At 36.6% G+C, this 17930-nt stretch overlaps 2 protein-coding genes across 4 annotated transcripts in view; both read right to left on the bottom strand.

The window, feature by feature from the left end:
• LOC120429807 (uncharacterized) overlaps positions 1-17930 on the bottom strand; it is a 767258-nt gene that overhangs the window by 12522 nt on the left and 736806 nt on the right. For all 3 annotated transcript variants that reach the window (XM_052710925.1, XM_052710926.1, XM_052710927.1), the window contains one exon: positions 11406-11529. In XM_052710925.1, the coding sequence (XP_052566885.1) occupies positions 11406-11529 (124 nt within the window). The remainder of the gene's footprint in view (positions 1-11405; positions 11530-17930) is intronic.
• LOC120431867 (coatomer subunit epsilon-like) overlaps positions 1-17930 on the bottom strand; it is a 379780-nt gene that overhangs the window by 202630 nt on the left and 159220 nt on the right. The gene's annotated exons all lie outside the window — the stretch shown is intronic.

Genomic DNA, 17930 nt, shown 5'->3' with positions numbered 1-17930 from the left:
GTCTTGCAGCCAGAATAAATTTTCACTTCACAAAAACGAAACCTGGCGGATCGACCGGACCGATATTATTCCAGCGTTGGGGCCCAGGTCAGCGAACTTGTGCGCGCCCCGAGGACCCGTGTCCAACTGCAACCGAGGCCGGACAGTACCTGCTGCTGCTGCAGTTATCTGGAAGAAGCCATCCGATCAGCGGCAAGCAAGTCGCCTCTGGTTGGCCAGCCTTAAATTATCGGCTTTTGGTGGAGTTGCGATTTTTTGTTGTTGCTGCTGCTGCTTTTGAAAATTTTCATAATTGCATGATATTTATTTCCGAACTTTGGGCTGAAACAATCCGCGGCGCAAGTAATTGTGTGCTGATTGTGGTTGCCACTGAGAAGTGAATCGATTTTCGAATAACTATCAGAATGTATTTCGAATTTAACACGAGCGAGTGATTTTTTGTGGAATATTTTTTTCCTTTTGAATCAGATACATACTTTATAAAACAAAAACTATGCAAAATAATTTGAACATTTTCAATAATAGGAAAGAGCTCGTGCATAAACCACGTGGCCTGTAAATCGTAAAACTTCAAGGAGAGGGCACGTGGATTTTTCTCTCAGATCACGAACAATTTTTTTTTGACATTGAAAATTGGAGCATTTCTTGTAAGAAAGTATAGGTATATATTTATAAACCAATTTATTGGATTTTCCCCAGCTATTGAAAAAATATATTTTAAGAAATGGCACTTATGGGACTTATTTTAAAAACAGGAAAAATATGATTTTTCCTAAAATTCGAAAACAATAATTTCAATTTTTTAAATCAAGTCAAACATTTCAAAAGGACGTAATATTGAATGTTTGGCCCCTCTGAAATGTTAGTCTTGATCTAAAAAAATGAAAATATTCTTTTCGAAAAGATTGAAAATTTTACGAATGTTTTATATTTTAATATTGAAAATCGACCCTTAATTGCTGTGATATCGACATTAGAAAATAATGGGTTGTTTGGGTGAAACTTAGTAAACATCAACATCAGCAACTTAGGGTTGTACTAATTAAAAAAAATAACTGTGACAATTTTCAAAACCTTAAAATAGTTACAACTTGAAAACGGCGCACTTTATCAAAATTGCACTAAAGTACTTTTTGATTACAAATTAAATTTTACATCGAAAAATGAATTTGAAAAGTTTTTGCGACCAATATTTCGATTTTTGAAAAAAAAATCGGTATTGATTCAAAAATTCATAACTCGGTCAAAGAAGCCATTTTGCACTATTAGTTTGTTCATATTATTTTCCATACAAATTTTCCAGCTGTCCATACAGAAATGATACATGAAAATTCAAAAATCTGTATCTTTTGAAGCAATTTTTGATCGATTTGGTGTCTTGGGCAAAGTTGCAGGACTATAACCAAACACGGCGTGTTTTCTGGGCAACCTTAAGGAGAAAAAATAGTCATCACTACTTTCAAAAGTGTCTTATAGGAAATTTTCTCAGCTTTCCAATGCACAGTGGTCCAGATCGCAAAATTAAGTGGAAAATGGATTTTCCGAAAAATGGATAAGTTTTGGAGCTTTGGTGTCTTGAGAAGAGTTGTTGCATATGAAAAGGGGCAACTTTTGGTTTGGTTGAAAATTAAGGTGGTTCACGATTAGGGTGATTTTGGAAATCTAACTTTACAGGAATATTTTTGGGAATTTTTTCGTCTTCTAGAAAGTTGACGGGCTTGCCAATCCAAGCAACTTTGTCCAAGACACCAAAATTTTATCTCGTAATCTACGCCTTCTACGATCAAATTTATAGAAAGCATCTGAACCTTCAAAAATCAGTTTTTTTCAACGTGGCAATTCAGGGTTAAGTTTTAGAGAAAAGTGTTATTCGGGGCACTTTTAGAGCTCTAAAAAACGAACATTTTTATTATCTGACAAGTCAATTTGGACTTAAGGGTCAAATGTTACAGCGATTTTAATGTAAAAAAGATGCAAATTTAAAACTTAAATATCTCGAAAAGGCGCAAGCCAAATTTTAAGCACTAGGTTGCATTTGAAAGAAGAGATCCAGCACTACAAACGCTGAAAAAATCTCAGGGGTGTTTTTCTTTAAACTTGAGATATCTTCATTTGAAAAAGTCTAATTTTCAAGGGAAAACCTTATGGGACCACCCTAACGAATTTTGAAAATTGTCCAAATATATGTTTTTCCATGTAATTTTGCCCGGCCACACAATACGGCTGCTGTCCTCACGTATAAGGTTATTTTTGGATTAAATGTAACTTGACCAAAATCATCTTTTAATCAAATGGAGCTGGCTCACAATATAAAAATTGATTTAATATGATCAATCTTTTGAACCATAAATCAGATTTGCCAAATTATGGTAAAGTGTCAATAATAAACTATAATAATAATAATAATAATAAAGCAGGTTTTGGGGTTTTTGCTGAATGACACTATTTTGCTACCGCCCATGATAAAGGCCCTAGTCATGGCCTAGGAGGTACTCTAAAACGGTTAGCAACACGTAAAAAACGGTGCATTCAAAATAACCCAATAAATATTCCTTTCACAAAAATAGATTGATCAAGGTAGGGGAACAGCATCTAATTCCAACGTTCCTCTAATGTTGCCATATCAGCGCTTTGGCATTCAATTACAGCTGATTAAAAGCGTTTTCAACTGAAATCGAGTGATAAATAGCTCAATAAGAAGTGAACAAGCAAGTTTCTATCAAAAGTTTTGCAAAATTTGTTGTTTAAATAGTGAAAATGAGCAAATTGGACGAAACTAGGAGCGAGGACTTAACCTGCCAAACATACGAGAATTTCCCCATTTGAATGATTATTTGCGTAAAATTATAAAAATATAAATTAAATTAATCATATCCCAGAACACAAGGTAGCAGCTATTGATCAGCCCGCCTATGTGCTTCTAGCAGATGCGGCAGATGAAGCTGATGTAGGTAATCTCGAAAACACAAAACTTTAAAATTCGATATCTCTGGAACGAAACATATTCATTTCTGTCGATAAGTGATTCTTATGTAAAATTGGCCGGGGAACACGATGGTGAGGTCAAATAAAAAAAAATAAGTTGAGGTGTTTTGAGATACGACCGTTTAAAGTTTTCAATTGCGCAATACAGGTAGAAAAAATAAATAAATAAAAATTTTGATCACTGAAATGGATTCTACGTCCAATTTCCTTCAAAATTGAGTCTAAGACCGACCTTCTAAGATTTGTGGTTCCTGAGCTATCGCGGTTTGAAACTAGGAGGTTTGGTCAAAAATTGCCGATGGCCATGAAAAATTATCATTTGAACCCAAAATATGACCAAAAATCGATTTTTCGACACTTTGGGTCAATTCTGAGGGCAGATTCAGATTCAGCGGGCAAAATTACATGGAAAAACATATATTTGGACAATTTTCGAAATTCGTTAGGGTGGTCCCATAAGGTTTTCCCTTGAAAATTAGACTTTTTCAAATGAAGATATCTCAAGTTTAAAGAAAAACACCCCTGAGATTTTCTCAGCGTTTGTAGTGCTGGATCTCCTCTTTCAAATGCAACCTAGTGCTTAAAATTTGGCTTGCGCCTTTTCGAGATATTTAAGTTTTAAATTTGCATCTTTTTTACCTTAAAATCGCTGTAACATTTGACCCTTAAGTCCAAATTGACTTGTCAGATAATAAAAATGTTCGTTTTTTAGAGCTCTAAAAGTGCCCCGAATAACACTTTTCTCTAAAACTTAACCCTGCCACGTTAATAAAAACTGATTTTTGAAGGTTTGCTCAGATGCTTTCTATAAATTTGGTCGTAGAAGGCGTAGATTACGAGATAAAATTTTGGTGTCTTCGACAAAGTTGCTTGGATTGGCAAGCCCGTCAATTTTCTAGAAGACGAAAAAATTCCCAAAAATATTCCTGTAAAGTTAGATTTCCAAAATCACCCTAATCGTGAACCACCTTAATTTTCAACCAAACCAAAAGTTGCCCCTTTTCATATGCAACAACTCTTCTCAAGACACCAAAGCTCCAAAACTTATTCATTTTTCGGAAAATCCATTTTCCACTTAATTTTGCGATCTGGACCACTGTGCAATGCTTCTAAGAGCGAAATGTATCATCGGGAAATTTCTGAGATATCTCTATTTTAAGTTTTTTTCTTTGAAAATCCTTGATCATTTATTGGAAACTTTTAAATAACAGTCCAGGGAACTTGTCAAATGATGTGTTTCATGTGTATTTTACAGACCAAAGTGTGCAAAATAAGACAAGAAACAACTTTGAAGGTTGCAAACCGCTAAACATTTTGAAAATTAAGTTTAAACCGAATTTTTGAATATGTGGGATTTATTCAAATAATAAAATAATAAAACCGTATTGAAATATTATTTTTACAAGAACAAATAGATTATTGCATAATTGTTGTGTACAAATAACACCGGTCTGCTCTGATTCAGCTTGGAATTAGCTGATACAACCGAAATTTCTACAGGTTTGAGATTGATAGGGTATTACAAGATTTTTATGAATAAATATCAAACACTAACTAGTTGCATGGATACAAAACATGTTTTATACTCGAAATTATACTGCAAATTACTGTTGCTAGCTTTAGGAGAAATACTTTTCATTAGTATGAAATGATTGTTTCAGTTTTTTTTTGTATAAAATGATCAAGGAATTAGCAATATTTTAGAAGTTTATAAGAATCTCATCTTCAATCTCATCTTAAAAAAATATATATGACTTTTGAAGCTTGCTACAGTAATATGTAGTACATTTTCGATTTCAAATCATATTTGTATTTATGTTCCTGGTTAATGTCTGGTTTAGAAAATATCAAATTTATTCATTAAAATTCAATAATACCATTAACAATCACAAACCTGCCAAAGTTTCGGTTGAACCAGCTAAATCAGAGTAGACACGTGATATTTGTACACAAAAAATATGTAATCATCAAATAATTCTTGTAAAAAATATTTTTTTAAACTGTTTTATGATTTTAATTTCTGAATAAATCCCATATATTCTAAAACTTAGACAAAACATAATTTTCAAAACGTTTAGCGGTTTGCAACCTTCAACAAAGTTGTTTCTTGTCTTACTCATCAAAATGTGCAAACATTTTGATGAGTAAATAACTCATGAAACACATCATTTGATAAGTTTTTTGAACTGTTAGTATAAAGTTTCCAATAAATAATAAATGAATTTATAACCAAAAAACTTAAAAAAGAGATATCTCAGCAATTTTCCGATGAAACATTTCGCTTTTAGAAGCATTGGAAAGCTGAGAAAATTTCCAAAAAACACATTTCGTCGCCATCGTGCTAACTTGTCGTACGTGCATTTTGGGCCAAATTGAGTTAAGAACGCCATATTGTGCAGCTCACAATGCCTCACCTTTTGACCGTCACAGATCCCCAGAATTCGATTTCAATCCTGAGATATTCAACAAAAACCGAAAAAAACTCCGAGCATTTTTGTCACTTTATATATGAAAGTAGTTTCAATCTTGTCGTGCTATCTTGTCACTCCATGAAAATTGATGTAAGTGCGACAAAAGGCCAAAGGGATTTCAGGCCAGGAAAGTCAGGATGCGTTTGTCGCACGTACAAGCTAGACTACCGTAAACATTTGTAATTATAACTCGGGACTCCAGCAACCAACTTCAACCAAACTTTGGGACAATGCACAGAATGGTCAGCCAAACAAAACGTTTTTGTTATTGTTTACATTGCGTGCTCTCGTTTTTGTATATTCAAGGTCAAACATTAAAACGCGTTTTTCTCGGAACGTCGAAATGGCGGGTGCGACAAGATAGCACGACGACGTCGAATTTGAAAGTGGCGATGACTATTTTTTCGTGATAAGGTTGTTCTAGAAAACACGCCGTGTAAAAAAATGATAAACGGTAAAACAATTTTGGTGATTTTAATTTCACTTTTCGTCACTAAAACTTAATTTTCAAAAACAACACTATTTTTTTTTTTACTTTTTTATATGTTTAAAGGTTTATGAAATGACAACTTTTCAGAAATTTCCAGCGTATGCAAAAAGTCAGAGGGCACCAAAAAAGTTTCAGCTGGATTAAAAAAATACATAAATTAAAATTAAAGAAAAAAACCTATTTAAAAATTAAATAAAAATAAAAATTAAATAAAATTAAATTAAAAAACCTATAAAAAAATCGAAAATATGAAAATACGGATTTTGGGAGTTCATTAAAATAATAAGTTTTTTTTAGGGTTACAAATACAAGTAGTCTAATACAGTCTGGACTCGACTATCCGATGCCTCGATTATCAGAAGTTTCGATTATCCGAAGGTTTGTATTGGACATCAGATAATCGAATCATGAACTAAACATCAAATGCATCAAACGTCTAATTTGAATGGTCGATTGCTGTTAAATTACCTAATCTGTAGTTTTTTTAAAAGGTTTTTTAACATTTTTTCATTTTGTTGCCTTTTGGGTGGTTTTGAATAGCTCTGACTCAAAGTGGTTTAAAAAATCACCCAAAAAGCAAGAATTGAAAATTATGATCATTTACAATTACAATGACATTTTGTCAAGGCCTTCGGATAATCGAGTTTACACCAGTCTTCCCGAAACGAGCGCACGCCGTACACGCCGTACAAGTTTTCAGTGCAAATGAACCTCAAACACACCAGGCTGCCATGTTCGAGTTCTCCCCGCACAGCGCACTCAAGTTTACACGCGGTGTAAACACGGGGTGCACACCTCGGGTACAACGCCGTGCGAGCGAAGAGCGTATAAAGAGACGAAAAAATGACTTCTTCTCACTCTCTCTGTGGCAAACACTGTAGTGTGACTGCAGCGGAGAATGAAACACCGCTTTACAGCAGAGGGAGCGTAAGGGAACTATTTTGTCTCTTTTCTGCGTCGTCGGCTTGCACGGGGTTTGTACCCGGGGTGCAAGGTTCGGTTTTAAACTCGAGGTTCGTGTGCGCGTACAGACTGTACACGGCAGAGTTTAGGTTTGCTTGTACGCGTGCACACGCGGTGCTGGTGTTTGATCGAGTACAGAAAACAGAGAACGCGGTTGAACGCGGTGCACGGGGATCACTGGTTTACACTGTTATATTATACACACGTGAGAAAGGCAATAAACACTTGAAGGTGGATTGTAACCAGAGCACTGCAGTGTGTAACCATTTTTCAAATAGTCTTCAGTATACAATAGAATATTCCGAAGTCACCAAATTGATCAGAAAATCTCTTATCAAGTGTTCAGAGATTTTCTAACATTTTGATGGCACTTTTGTAAAGATTGCCTTAAAATTTGTGTTGAGGCTTGTATGAAGAAACTGTAACCGATGGCAGTTCCTGACCCAATCGTTACTGTGGCTCTGTTTGTTTCGCGTTAAATATATGTGCTAAAATGCAGGAAAATGCTTAAGTTATTGGGCGGAGCTTCACTACTCCCACTGGCTAGGGCAAACAAAAGCCAAGAGCAGTACGCAGCCAGTTCCATACCCCCCACGATTGCTACCCCACTAGAACGAGACTACAGGCGTTGGTAGCAGATTGGTAGCAGCGGATGACAGGTGCCTGGTAGGCGGCAATACCGGAGATGACTTGCAAAGGCAAGAACCGGGATTCGGTCTATTTGCCCGGAAGACCCGTAACCGAACAGACTGACAGTGCCTGAGTCAGTCGGATAGCAGGTAACTTGCCAAAGCCGTAAACCCAGTGCCAACCTAACCTTACCGTGTCCTTTGGAAGGACCCCTCAACCTTTGTTTAAGGTTCATCCCGGATGTCCCGGAGATGACCAGTGGAACCCCAACAACCCCCTGGAATGTCCGACGTCCTGGCGCTCAACTACGGGCAATGTTCCGGCCAATCGCCAACACCGGCCGAAGTCCCGATCCGTCAACACATCGGGAAGAGCCCAGGATAACCGGATGGGTCCACGCAGCGCGCGACGAGAACCGCTACCAAGCACCAGGATGCGAGACCGCGGCCGAAGCCGACGGTCGAACCCAGATCGCTGGTGGATGGAGCAGAGGTGACGACGCCGAGCTGGTGGGGCCCCAAGAAGCAGAAGAAAAGGTCAGATAGAATAAGAAAGTGGGACAGTTTTGAGGTTAGGAGAAGGAGGAAAGTTAGTCGGAGAAAAGTGGGAGAATAAAGTGTGCACAAACCGTGAATAAAAGTGGTGTTTCGTTTAGTAACTTGTAGTGTTTTCCAGTATCCGTTAAAGTTAGTGTGGATAAGCGTGCCGACCTTGAGTTATTTTTGTAGAGTCCCTGCAGCGAGGAAGGTCTCGGCTAACCACTAGTTACAAAACCAAAGATGCAAAATGACTTATTTCGCAACAAGGAATCGATGGACAAAGTTTCATACAAGTTACAAACTAAAAATGCAATGATTTGCGAAAATGATTCTCATTTCGTCATGATGGTCGCACGTCGGTTTCGTGCTAAATTGAGTAAACAACGCGTTTTTGTGCAGCTTTTAATGCCTCACCTTTTGACCTTCACAGATCCCCAAAATTTAAAATCAATCCTGAGATATTCATCAAAAATCGTAAAAACTCAGTGCATTGTTGTAAATTTCGATCTTATCGTGCTATTTTGACACACTCTGAAAATTACTGTAAGTGCGACAGCTGGCCAAAGGAATTTTAGTCAGAACGCGTTTAGCACACGTACACGCCTGATTACTGTAATGTTTAATTATGACTCGGGAATCCGGCAACCAAATTCAACCAAACTTCGGGACAATGCACAGAATGCTCGTACAGCACTCGTTTTTCTCGGAACGTCAAAAAGCGACGTGCGACAAGATAACACGGTCACGTCGATTTTCTAATTTTTCACTTAACGTACGTGGAAAATTGTCCTTTACGTAGTATTCCATGTTCTGATTTCATGATTATTGTTACCAGTCAGCTGGTTTTAGATAATCTCCGATTCTCTCATCGCGCCTCATCGGAATGCGGAAAGCTCAACCATAAATCAATGCAGTATTTTCTCCATCGCAAAGAAGACTACAAGGAAGTACTACGACTCCGGCTGCGGATATTAATCTACACACAGCAAGTCAGTACATACCTATAGCTCTCTTTGCTCTCGGAGTCCCCCCAAATCGAAACCCTCGCGATATAATCGATAATCCTCCCAAACAAGCTCCACAGCTGACAACCCAACGTGGCGTCGATAGTCTCATCGCGGCGGAAAACTAGATCACATGTGGTGTTGATTTTCGTTTTGGCGCGCACAAATCGAACAAACTACATGCACTTTCCGTGCGCGCGAGAGAGAGGTTGTGTTCGTTCCGGGGGCCGGGGCTGATATCACAAGAAAAACAACTTCCCATCGACACACACTGAGCCGCAGTCAATAAGAGTTAATAAATTAGACGGCATAACTGTACCTGATTTATTTAGCAATTTGCACCGATCAAGAAGGTACAAGAATCTTGCTGAACCGCGTTTCCCCAGCCCGGGGCAACTGCTAAAGGGTGTTAGGGTCTTTGAGAGGGGAGGCAGGGGGCATAATGAAAAATTATGGGATTTCAAGTATGCGCCCTGTCGGATTATTAGCAAAGTGCGTCTCCTTTTGGCTTTGCCTCCTTGGGGTGGATAAATCTTTTCGGCATTGCGCCTGCCCAAGTCGTGAATTAAAGGCTCCCGCAAGGATTGATTTATGGCGGTGGTGTCCTGGCGGAGTGGTGTGAGCATAATATGCGACGTAACGCGCGCGCCGCCATGTGAGCAGGCAGGAGCTACTTCACAGCCTGTATCAGGGAGGATCATTAGCTTGGTTCGGTTTAAATTAGGACGCTTTAAACGAATTTATACGAAAATATTTTTTTTTTGCTATCTGCATTTAAAAACACTTACTTTCTCTGTCTTTATATAGTGTCCAATAGACCAATTTATCACCAAAAATAACAATGCTGAAATGTTTTTAAAGCACTCATTTGTAGTATTGAAAAGTGACAATTGAAACTTTTCAGCACTTGTTTCGAAAAGTAATACTGTTTTTGGTCTTTGAGTTGACCAAAATTTGAGAACGAAAGTTATCACGTTTTATGTCTTCATAACTCCAAATTCAGACTTAATTTGAAAAAAAGAGTTGGAAATGAGTTTGAATTTCTAACGATTCTGATTTAAAATCAGTTTGAAATAGCTCATTTGTCTTTATCCATTATACAAAAAATTAAACAAAAAATGTTTGTTTGTATTACCTTTGAATTTTCAAAATAAAAATATTTGCAAAAAAAATAAAAAAATTCAAAAAATATTCAAAAAAGAATTGTGAATGCTTTATATGAAATTCAATTTCAATTAAAAAAAACCTTTCACGCATAACGTCATGATTCGAATTCCCGGACGCTTCGAAACCCGGACACTTCAACTTGTTTTATCAATTATTTGGATATAAGTTTGCATTATAAATGTCAAAACTGTGTTATTTGATGAATTCTAACATCAACGTTCATTTAAAGTTTGTTTGAACGCTGTAGTTGATGCCAATCAAATAAAATAAAATTATAAGTTTACCAAAAAATGCGAAACATTTCAACGGAAATATTTCATAGGCGTCTGAAGCACCGGGAAGGCAAAGCAGAAATTTATGTTTTTGATTTTCTTAAATTCTAGCTATTTTTATAAAAACTATCGATTGTTTTGATGTTAACAGCTTATTTGAGACCTAAAGAATGCCATTCACTAACATTTCAGTTCAAATTTGTGCGTTTCATAGGCAAAATCGTGTGTCCGGAATTCGAATCAGCTTTTAACAGTGTCCGGGATTCGAAGCACAACAAGTCATTTTAATTTTAAAATTCTGATGAAAAATTGTTAGAAAAGACATATTTTGCATGCATTCTCTTAAAACTAACTGTTTATACTAAATTCTGATAATATTTCTACATTTCCAACTTATTACATGATTTTTTGCCAGCTATGACAAAAATAATATGGTACTAAGTGTCCGGATTTCGAATCATGACGTTACATATCCAACTTTTAAAAGGTTCAATGTTTAACCACACTTCGAACGCGTAAAAAAAACCTGTTCACCAACCAAAAGAATGATTTACGATATCACTGAAATCAATTTAACAGTAGCTTTTACGCACTCAATCTTCTTAAATCTCGCTCTCTCTCGAGTTTCAGGGGCGAGATTTTATTGCATGTGAGTGCTAAGCTGACACACTCACACATAAACTCCTTCTTCACGCGTCGCGCAGAAGATCACGCAAATTACACCAGCAAGCTGCTGGGTTATTGGGGCGTTTAAGCGCCTGGCCCCACCGCGCGTGCATCAAACGGATTAAGCGCAAAATATCGGTTGCTTAAAATGCCATAAATCTCACAGCCAGTGTACTGAAGGGGGAAGAAAGGGATCGGTGGGAAATTATAGCACTCACCTTTGGATAGGTAGCGTGTTGTAATACAGCAAAACGGTCGCGATTTCGTAACAGTTGAGTCCTGACGTGAGCACCTTCTCGACCTCGATGTAGATCAGCGGGGAACCCGAGCGGTCGTACGTTCCTGGGGGGGATGAGAAACAAAAGAAAAGTGGGTTAATAATCGTTATTATTGAAGCTTTACGTTCTTCGAAGTTTGCATAATATTCCTTTGTTATGCATCCCAGAAGCCAAGCGGTTTTGAAGAATATGTTTGGGAATGTAAACAATATAGATTTTTTTATGATATTTTGTTATATCAATATTTCATAAGTCGCCTTCTCTAAAGTGTCGTGGTAAGGTCCAGCTTGTGATGATACACTATCTTCCCTTTACTAAGCAATCGATTCCATTAGGGAAAAGATGTTATGTTGGTCTGAGCCGGGATTTGAACCCCGATCTACCACATATTTTTTGTAGAGCCTTTGAACCACTGAGCAATTCTCTACGGAATCGACCAATTTTGACCATTTTTATTTTTTGTATTTTTTTATTTGGCTTAAACTTTGTTGGGACCTTCGCTATTACAAAAAAAAACTATTTTTTGTGATTTTTTCACCCATACAAGTCTCCATACATTTTGACAGCTGTCCATACAAAAATAGTACGTAAATATTCAAACATTTATAACTTTTGAGAAATTTTTATAGTCATTTTGGTGTCTTCGGCATATTTGTTGGTATTGAACATTAAGAACATTGTAGGTATTGTTGCATTGGGAAAAAATAATTACAGGGAATAAAAAAATTGCCGATTTTTTAATAAACTTTTTTTTTACAAAACTCAATTTCCCATTTCCGTTTTTTTATTTTCGAATTTTTTTTATATGTATTATGGGACAAAAACCCGCAACTTTTGAACTATAGAGAAATATGCTCAAACAATCTGTCGCCGAGTTGGGTTTTTTAATGTGGGATTTTTGGAAAAAATCGATTGCAGTTTGTCGACTTTTTTAAATAGTGACCATGAGTGACCATTTCTGAAAATATATTTTTTAATATTCCAAAAAATTTCTATAAAATTGTCTGAGAGCTATAAAGATTGGATATTTTTTTTCTGGTTGCTGAGATACAGCGGCAAAATGAAAAAGAAACAGGAAAATTGAAGTTTTCTAAGTCTCACCCAAACATCCCATCATTTTCTAATGTCGATATCTCAGCAACCGATTTTCAATGTTGAGTCATACGTGAAATTTTCCGATTTTTTCGAAAACAATATGTAAAACGTTACTTAATCCACCCTTAGGTGGTTGGTGCCTTCTTAACATTTTAAGCGTAATGCTATTCAAAGTAGACACAAAAGAGGGAACCTCCGGACAACGTTTTAATCAAAATATCTGAGATCCGGCCTTCGAAAAGTGCATAAATAACACTTAAGTGCTCATAACTTTTGATAAGTTGGTCAGATCTTCAATGTTTTGGATTCCTTAGAAAGATTTTTCAAATACCTTTCTAAATATGCATAACATAACGGGGTTTCTTACAAAAAACCACCCTATTTACAATCTTCCGGACTTTATTCAAAATTGTTTTTTTAGCATAACTTTTGCAGTACTTAACAAAACTCTGAATTCACGGATCGAATGATACCAAAACAGACAAAATCGGATGAGCCAGTACCGAGATAATCCAGTGCAATTTTTGTGATCAACATCCCACCACACACACAGACATTTGCTCAGAATTTGATTCTGAGTCGATATGTGTACGTGTAGGTGGGTCTAGGAGGTCAAATTAAGAATTTGATTTTTCGAGTGATTTTATAGCCTTTTCTCAGTGAGATGGGAAGGCAAAGAAAATGAATCAAGACTAACATTTTAAAAGGGCTAAACATGCTATATTACGCCCTTTTGAAATGCTAGTCTTGATTTTTTTATATTGAACATTTTGTTTCCAAAAAGTTTGGAAAATTCACGAATATTTCATGTTTTATTATTGAAAATCGGACCATTAGTTGCTGAGATATCGACAGTAGAAAATTGTGGGTTGATTGGGTGCGGTTTTTAAAACTCAAAAAACTGCAAATATTTCGCTAAAATCGAACTTTCGGTGGCTATATCTTGATAACGGAGCTCTTTATCAAAACAATCTGTAAAGTATTTGTCGATTTATCGAAAAATGGTTCAAATTTGTTTTTGTAAGAAATTTCGATTTAAAAAAAAACACATTTTTTTCAAATATTCACAACTCGGCGGCAGATTTTTTGACATTATCTGTGGCTTAAAAGTTGCGGTTTTTTATTCTCTTATTTTCATAAAAACTCATATCCCAGTTTTTATGAAAAAAAGTTAATTAAAAAATCGATAATTTTTTCCCTGTATCTAATTTTTCTGAGTAGTCCTCAACAATACTTACAACTTTGCCGAAGACACAAAATTGATCGGAAAATTCACTTAAAATTTACAGCTGTTTGAATATTTACGTAACATTTATGTAAGGACAGCTGCCAAAATTGTATGGAGACTTATATGAGTGAACCAATGACACAAAATAGCTTCTTTGGTCATAAAGAAGGAACCCACAAAGTTAGAGCCAAATAAAAAAAACCAACAAAATCCATTTCCGGTTTTGGTAGAGAATTGCTCCACTACGACAGATTAGAGGAATATTTTTGTGAAAATAAACATTTTATGCCAGTGTTGCCAGTTCGTCATATTTCATCGGAAATTTCAAAGACATATTCCATTACAGAAAAAATTTCGCGGAATTCATATCCTGAAAATCTACGACATTTCTTCAGCTGTGTGCTATCTTGTGACAACGACCATTCAGTACTTTTTGAGAAAATCGATTTTTAACACTTGTAGCCCCAAGGGGGTCAAAAAAGTTGGAAATGCAGTTTCACCGGCTCATACAACCCTTGGAAAAAAAGTTGGAAATGCCTTTTTTATTACAACTAAAGGTAGACGCATCTGTTTTGGATCTACCTTGTTGGAGGTGATTTTTGACATTCTTCCGGATCGAATGCAACAAGAATCATCCAAATCGGTTGAGTTTTTGCCGAGATGCAGCCGGTTGAAGTTGCATTTCCAACTTTTTTGACCCCCTTGGTGCTTCGCGTAAGTTTTGACCCCGTTGGTGCTACAAGTGTTAAAGTTTGATGATAAATATTTTCAAAACTATGAATGGTAGAGCCAAACTTTTTTAAGCAATCGATTCGTATACTATCGCTCAACAAACGCTCCAAGTTTCAACTAATTTGGTTACACCAGTTAAAAGATACAGTAAATTATGTAATCAAAAATCTGAAAAGCACGTGTCACAAGTGTGTTTCGAAAGTAAAATTGTAGTACGTGTCACAAGTGTGCACAGAATTCCCATACCAACTAAAATAGACTTAAATCAATAGTTTAACCGACTCAATCAGCATATTTTCAAAAACAAAAGATTGCATTGCCTTCAGAAAATGTGTATCAACATTAATTTGTGAAAAACTCGCAATTCGCAATTCGCAATTTTCAGTGTAAGAACGGGCCTTGACCGATCTTATGCACCAGGTTCCCGACGAACTCGCACTGCCCTTACACCTACATCTCACCCTTGCTCTGAGTCAGTACGAGCAACACGCTAGAACACGCTTTGAGTGTTCGTGCCAGGCATGCACACCTTCTTTTCCGGTTACGCATTTTAACTCGGCCGGGGGTGGTACATTACGTAGGGTTTGATGTAAGTATAAGCGCCTAACCATTTATAGTGTGCCTATCAACTTTCATTAAAGCAAAAACTGTTATATTTTTAGTTTGAATTCAAAAACTAATTGTTATTTACTGTGTATTGTTTTCTCCTGAAATCTTTCCTAGTGCTGAATCGTGTTTATATGTAGCTATTTCTTTTGTCGCGGTGTTTTGTTACAATTTTTGGTCCTAAGCATGTTATAAAAGTTTATCAAAAATACAATAGTAATATTTGTGTTAATCCTTTAACCATTCCATAAATTGAGTAAGGGCTCAAACCTCACTTGTTTGAAAAAAGGGTGAAGATTGAAAACAATAGACAGTAAAAGAGAATTTATTTTATAAAAATCAAGTATCAATAGTAAGAGAATGATGAGCGTATTTTGAAGAATAAAAATGAGAAGCTAGATGTATTAGATGTAAAATTAGACAATAGTTAATAAATAGAGATGCAAAACAAGCTTAGATTATAGTAATGATAATTTATAGGACAGATAAAGAATTATTCAAATAAATAAATTCGCAATAAAATCGAAAAAGATTAGGCAAATGAACAATAGACTTGATATTACTAGTACATTAAGGAAAAGTATATATTTAATGAAAAACACAAAGTTTTTACAGCAGTATCAATTGATAGAAAAGAGTGGAAAAGATTTGAGAGATAAGAGAATCAAAAGTTAGTAACATTAAAATCAAATGTTGGATATTAAATAGAAGAATCAGTGAAGAATTGGGAATCAGAAGAGCAAAACAAAAATAGGAGATAGTTGGTAGCTGAGAATGAAGAGAAGAGAAACCCCGTTGTGCGATGTTTCAGGTACATCCACAGCAGTTGACTCAACATACAGCGAATCAAAACAATACCGTCTACAATCACAAATTACTTCCCTTTCCCACATTGTCGCGCCCTTTTCTTTTAGCCGTCTCGACTCTGACCCGCGGTGGTCAAAGGTTTACGATCCGTTTCCACAGGCCACCAGCTAGGTCATCATGAAAACCAAGCCAACGTGGAGGTAAGAAAATAGGACACTCGCAAGGAACCAGAGCTATACTGTTCTGATCAAGATAGTTCGGATGATCTAACAGAACTACGGATGTAGTTAGTTACGCTCCTTCCAGGATGTTCCTTACGTGGACGTCAACCCAAGAGCACGCAACAAGGTCAGTGCCATTGCATGCTCTTAGGTATCAATCCTTGGCCTGCAACATTAATTTGTGAAAAACAAGAAAAAATTTCCACATTTTACAACAACATGTATGACGTGTCACAAGTGTGCACGATCATTTTGGCGATAAATTGGTCTATGTCACAAGTTTGTATTGCGATATCTGGGAAACGGAAGCGAGTTTCCAAAATCGGGTTAAAGCATCTTGTAGTGTTTGTTAAGTATAGCAAAACGTCATCATTAACATATTTTCGACCAAAATGGTCTATGTCACAAGATAGCACACAGATGACGATTTGACCTTGAAAAGTTAAATAAATACCACCTAAGTATCATTATCGCAACTCCGATATTGGGCTTTCAAAATGTGCTGATTCAAACTCTGGCTTTTCAAGTTTTATTGACTTCTACTTACATACAAAAAAAATTCAAATTAGCAGGTCCGGTCTTATGTTAGGAATAATGGATTCCCTAATAAAACAAGACGATTTACAAAACTTTTTAGTAAATTAGAGTTCTTTGTCAAAAAAATCATGGTTTTATTTTTTTTTAATCGAAGTTTTCCCATCCTACGAACAATTCACCTAACTTCACTGTCCGCGCGGTGGTTCAAAAAGGCGTTGGGATCGTTTCATACACCAAACCATTGCAATGTTTCCTTAAGATGATGATGATGATGATGATGATGCATTTTACAACCTCCCTCTTTTGCGAAGCAAACCGACGCAAAAATGAGATGCATTACAGATAAGTTGTTTATGGTAGTAATTATTGTTTATTATTTCGATTGCCTATTGATTGTTTTAGAGAAGAGTCCAACAAAGTGGACTTGCATCTTCCGTAAAAAGACACTTTGGAACTTAGTTGCGTTTTGCGAATCGTGCGTGTTCGGGAAAGGGGAGATGGGGTTGAAATATTTTGATGAAATTGTACTCAAATAAAATTTGAAATTAACAAAAAAAAAAAAGTTCAGGGAATACATTTGTTTGCTAAAACCCAAATTTCTTCTGAGAAAAAAACCATAACCCTAAACCCTTTTGCTCAAGTCAAGATGTCACACACTTGGTCCCCAGAGGAACGGCATCGATGGCCAACTACTCCCCCCAGGGAAGGGGCGGTTGGGGGATCGATCGGTTTTCGCTTTCAACGCAGGAATGTCGACATCGCCGGGAGAAGGCTTCATGGCGAAGATTTGCATCGCCAGTTGGAACCGCCGGCTTTATTTGGAAGCGCTTCGTGAATGAATTGGCTGGTATTTGATGTTGACAAACATAATTTTCCCGGTGTTGTGACATAAACCCGTCAACCAGTCGCTGGCTGGCCATGGTGGGGTTAAGTTTGCGGGAACGGATCGATTCGGTGAATCTCGCGCGGAGACATCTACTGCCGTTTTACGGCGATATGATGTATACGCCATTTTGGACATTTTCAATTTTATTGTACAGTCTGATAAAGAATCTTAAAAGCTACCTCCTGACGAAAGAATTTTTCAAAAAACTGCTCTGGGGCCCATTTTATTAAGCAAACAAACAATGATGTATACGCCAATTTTACTCATCATGATGTATGTATACATTGAGAATTGATAGAAGTCAAATTCAATACTGTTTGAATGTTGATTTGAGGTTTTGGGACCAAATCAAG

The sequence above is a fragment of the Culex pipiens genome, chromosome 3, assembly GCF_016801865.2.
Source record: "Culex pipiens pallens isolate TS chromosome 3, TS_CPP_V2, whole genome shotgun sequence".
NCBI classification, from domain to species: Eukaryota; Metazoa; Arthropoda; class Insecta; order Diptera; family Culicidae; genus Culex; species Culex pipiens.
The sequence above is the reverse complement of the archived record's forward strand: the minus strand, read 5'-3'. Positions and strand labels throughout refer to the sequence as shown.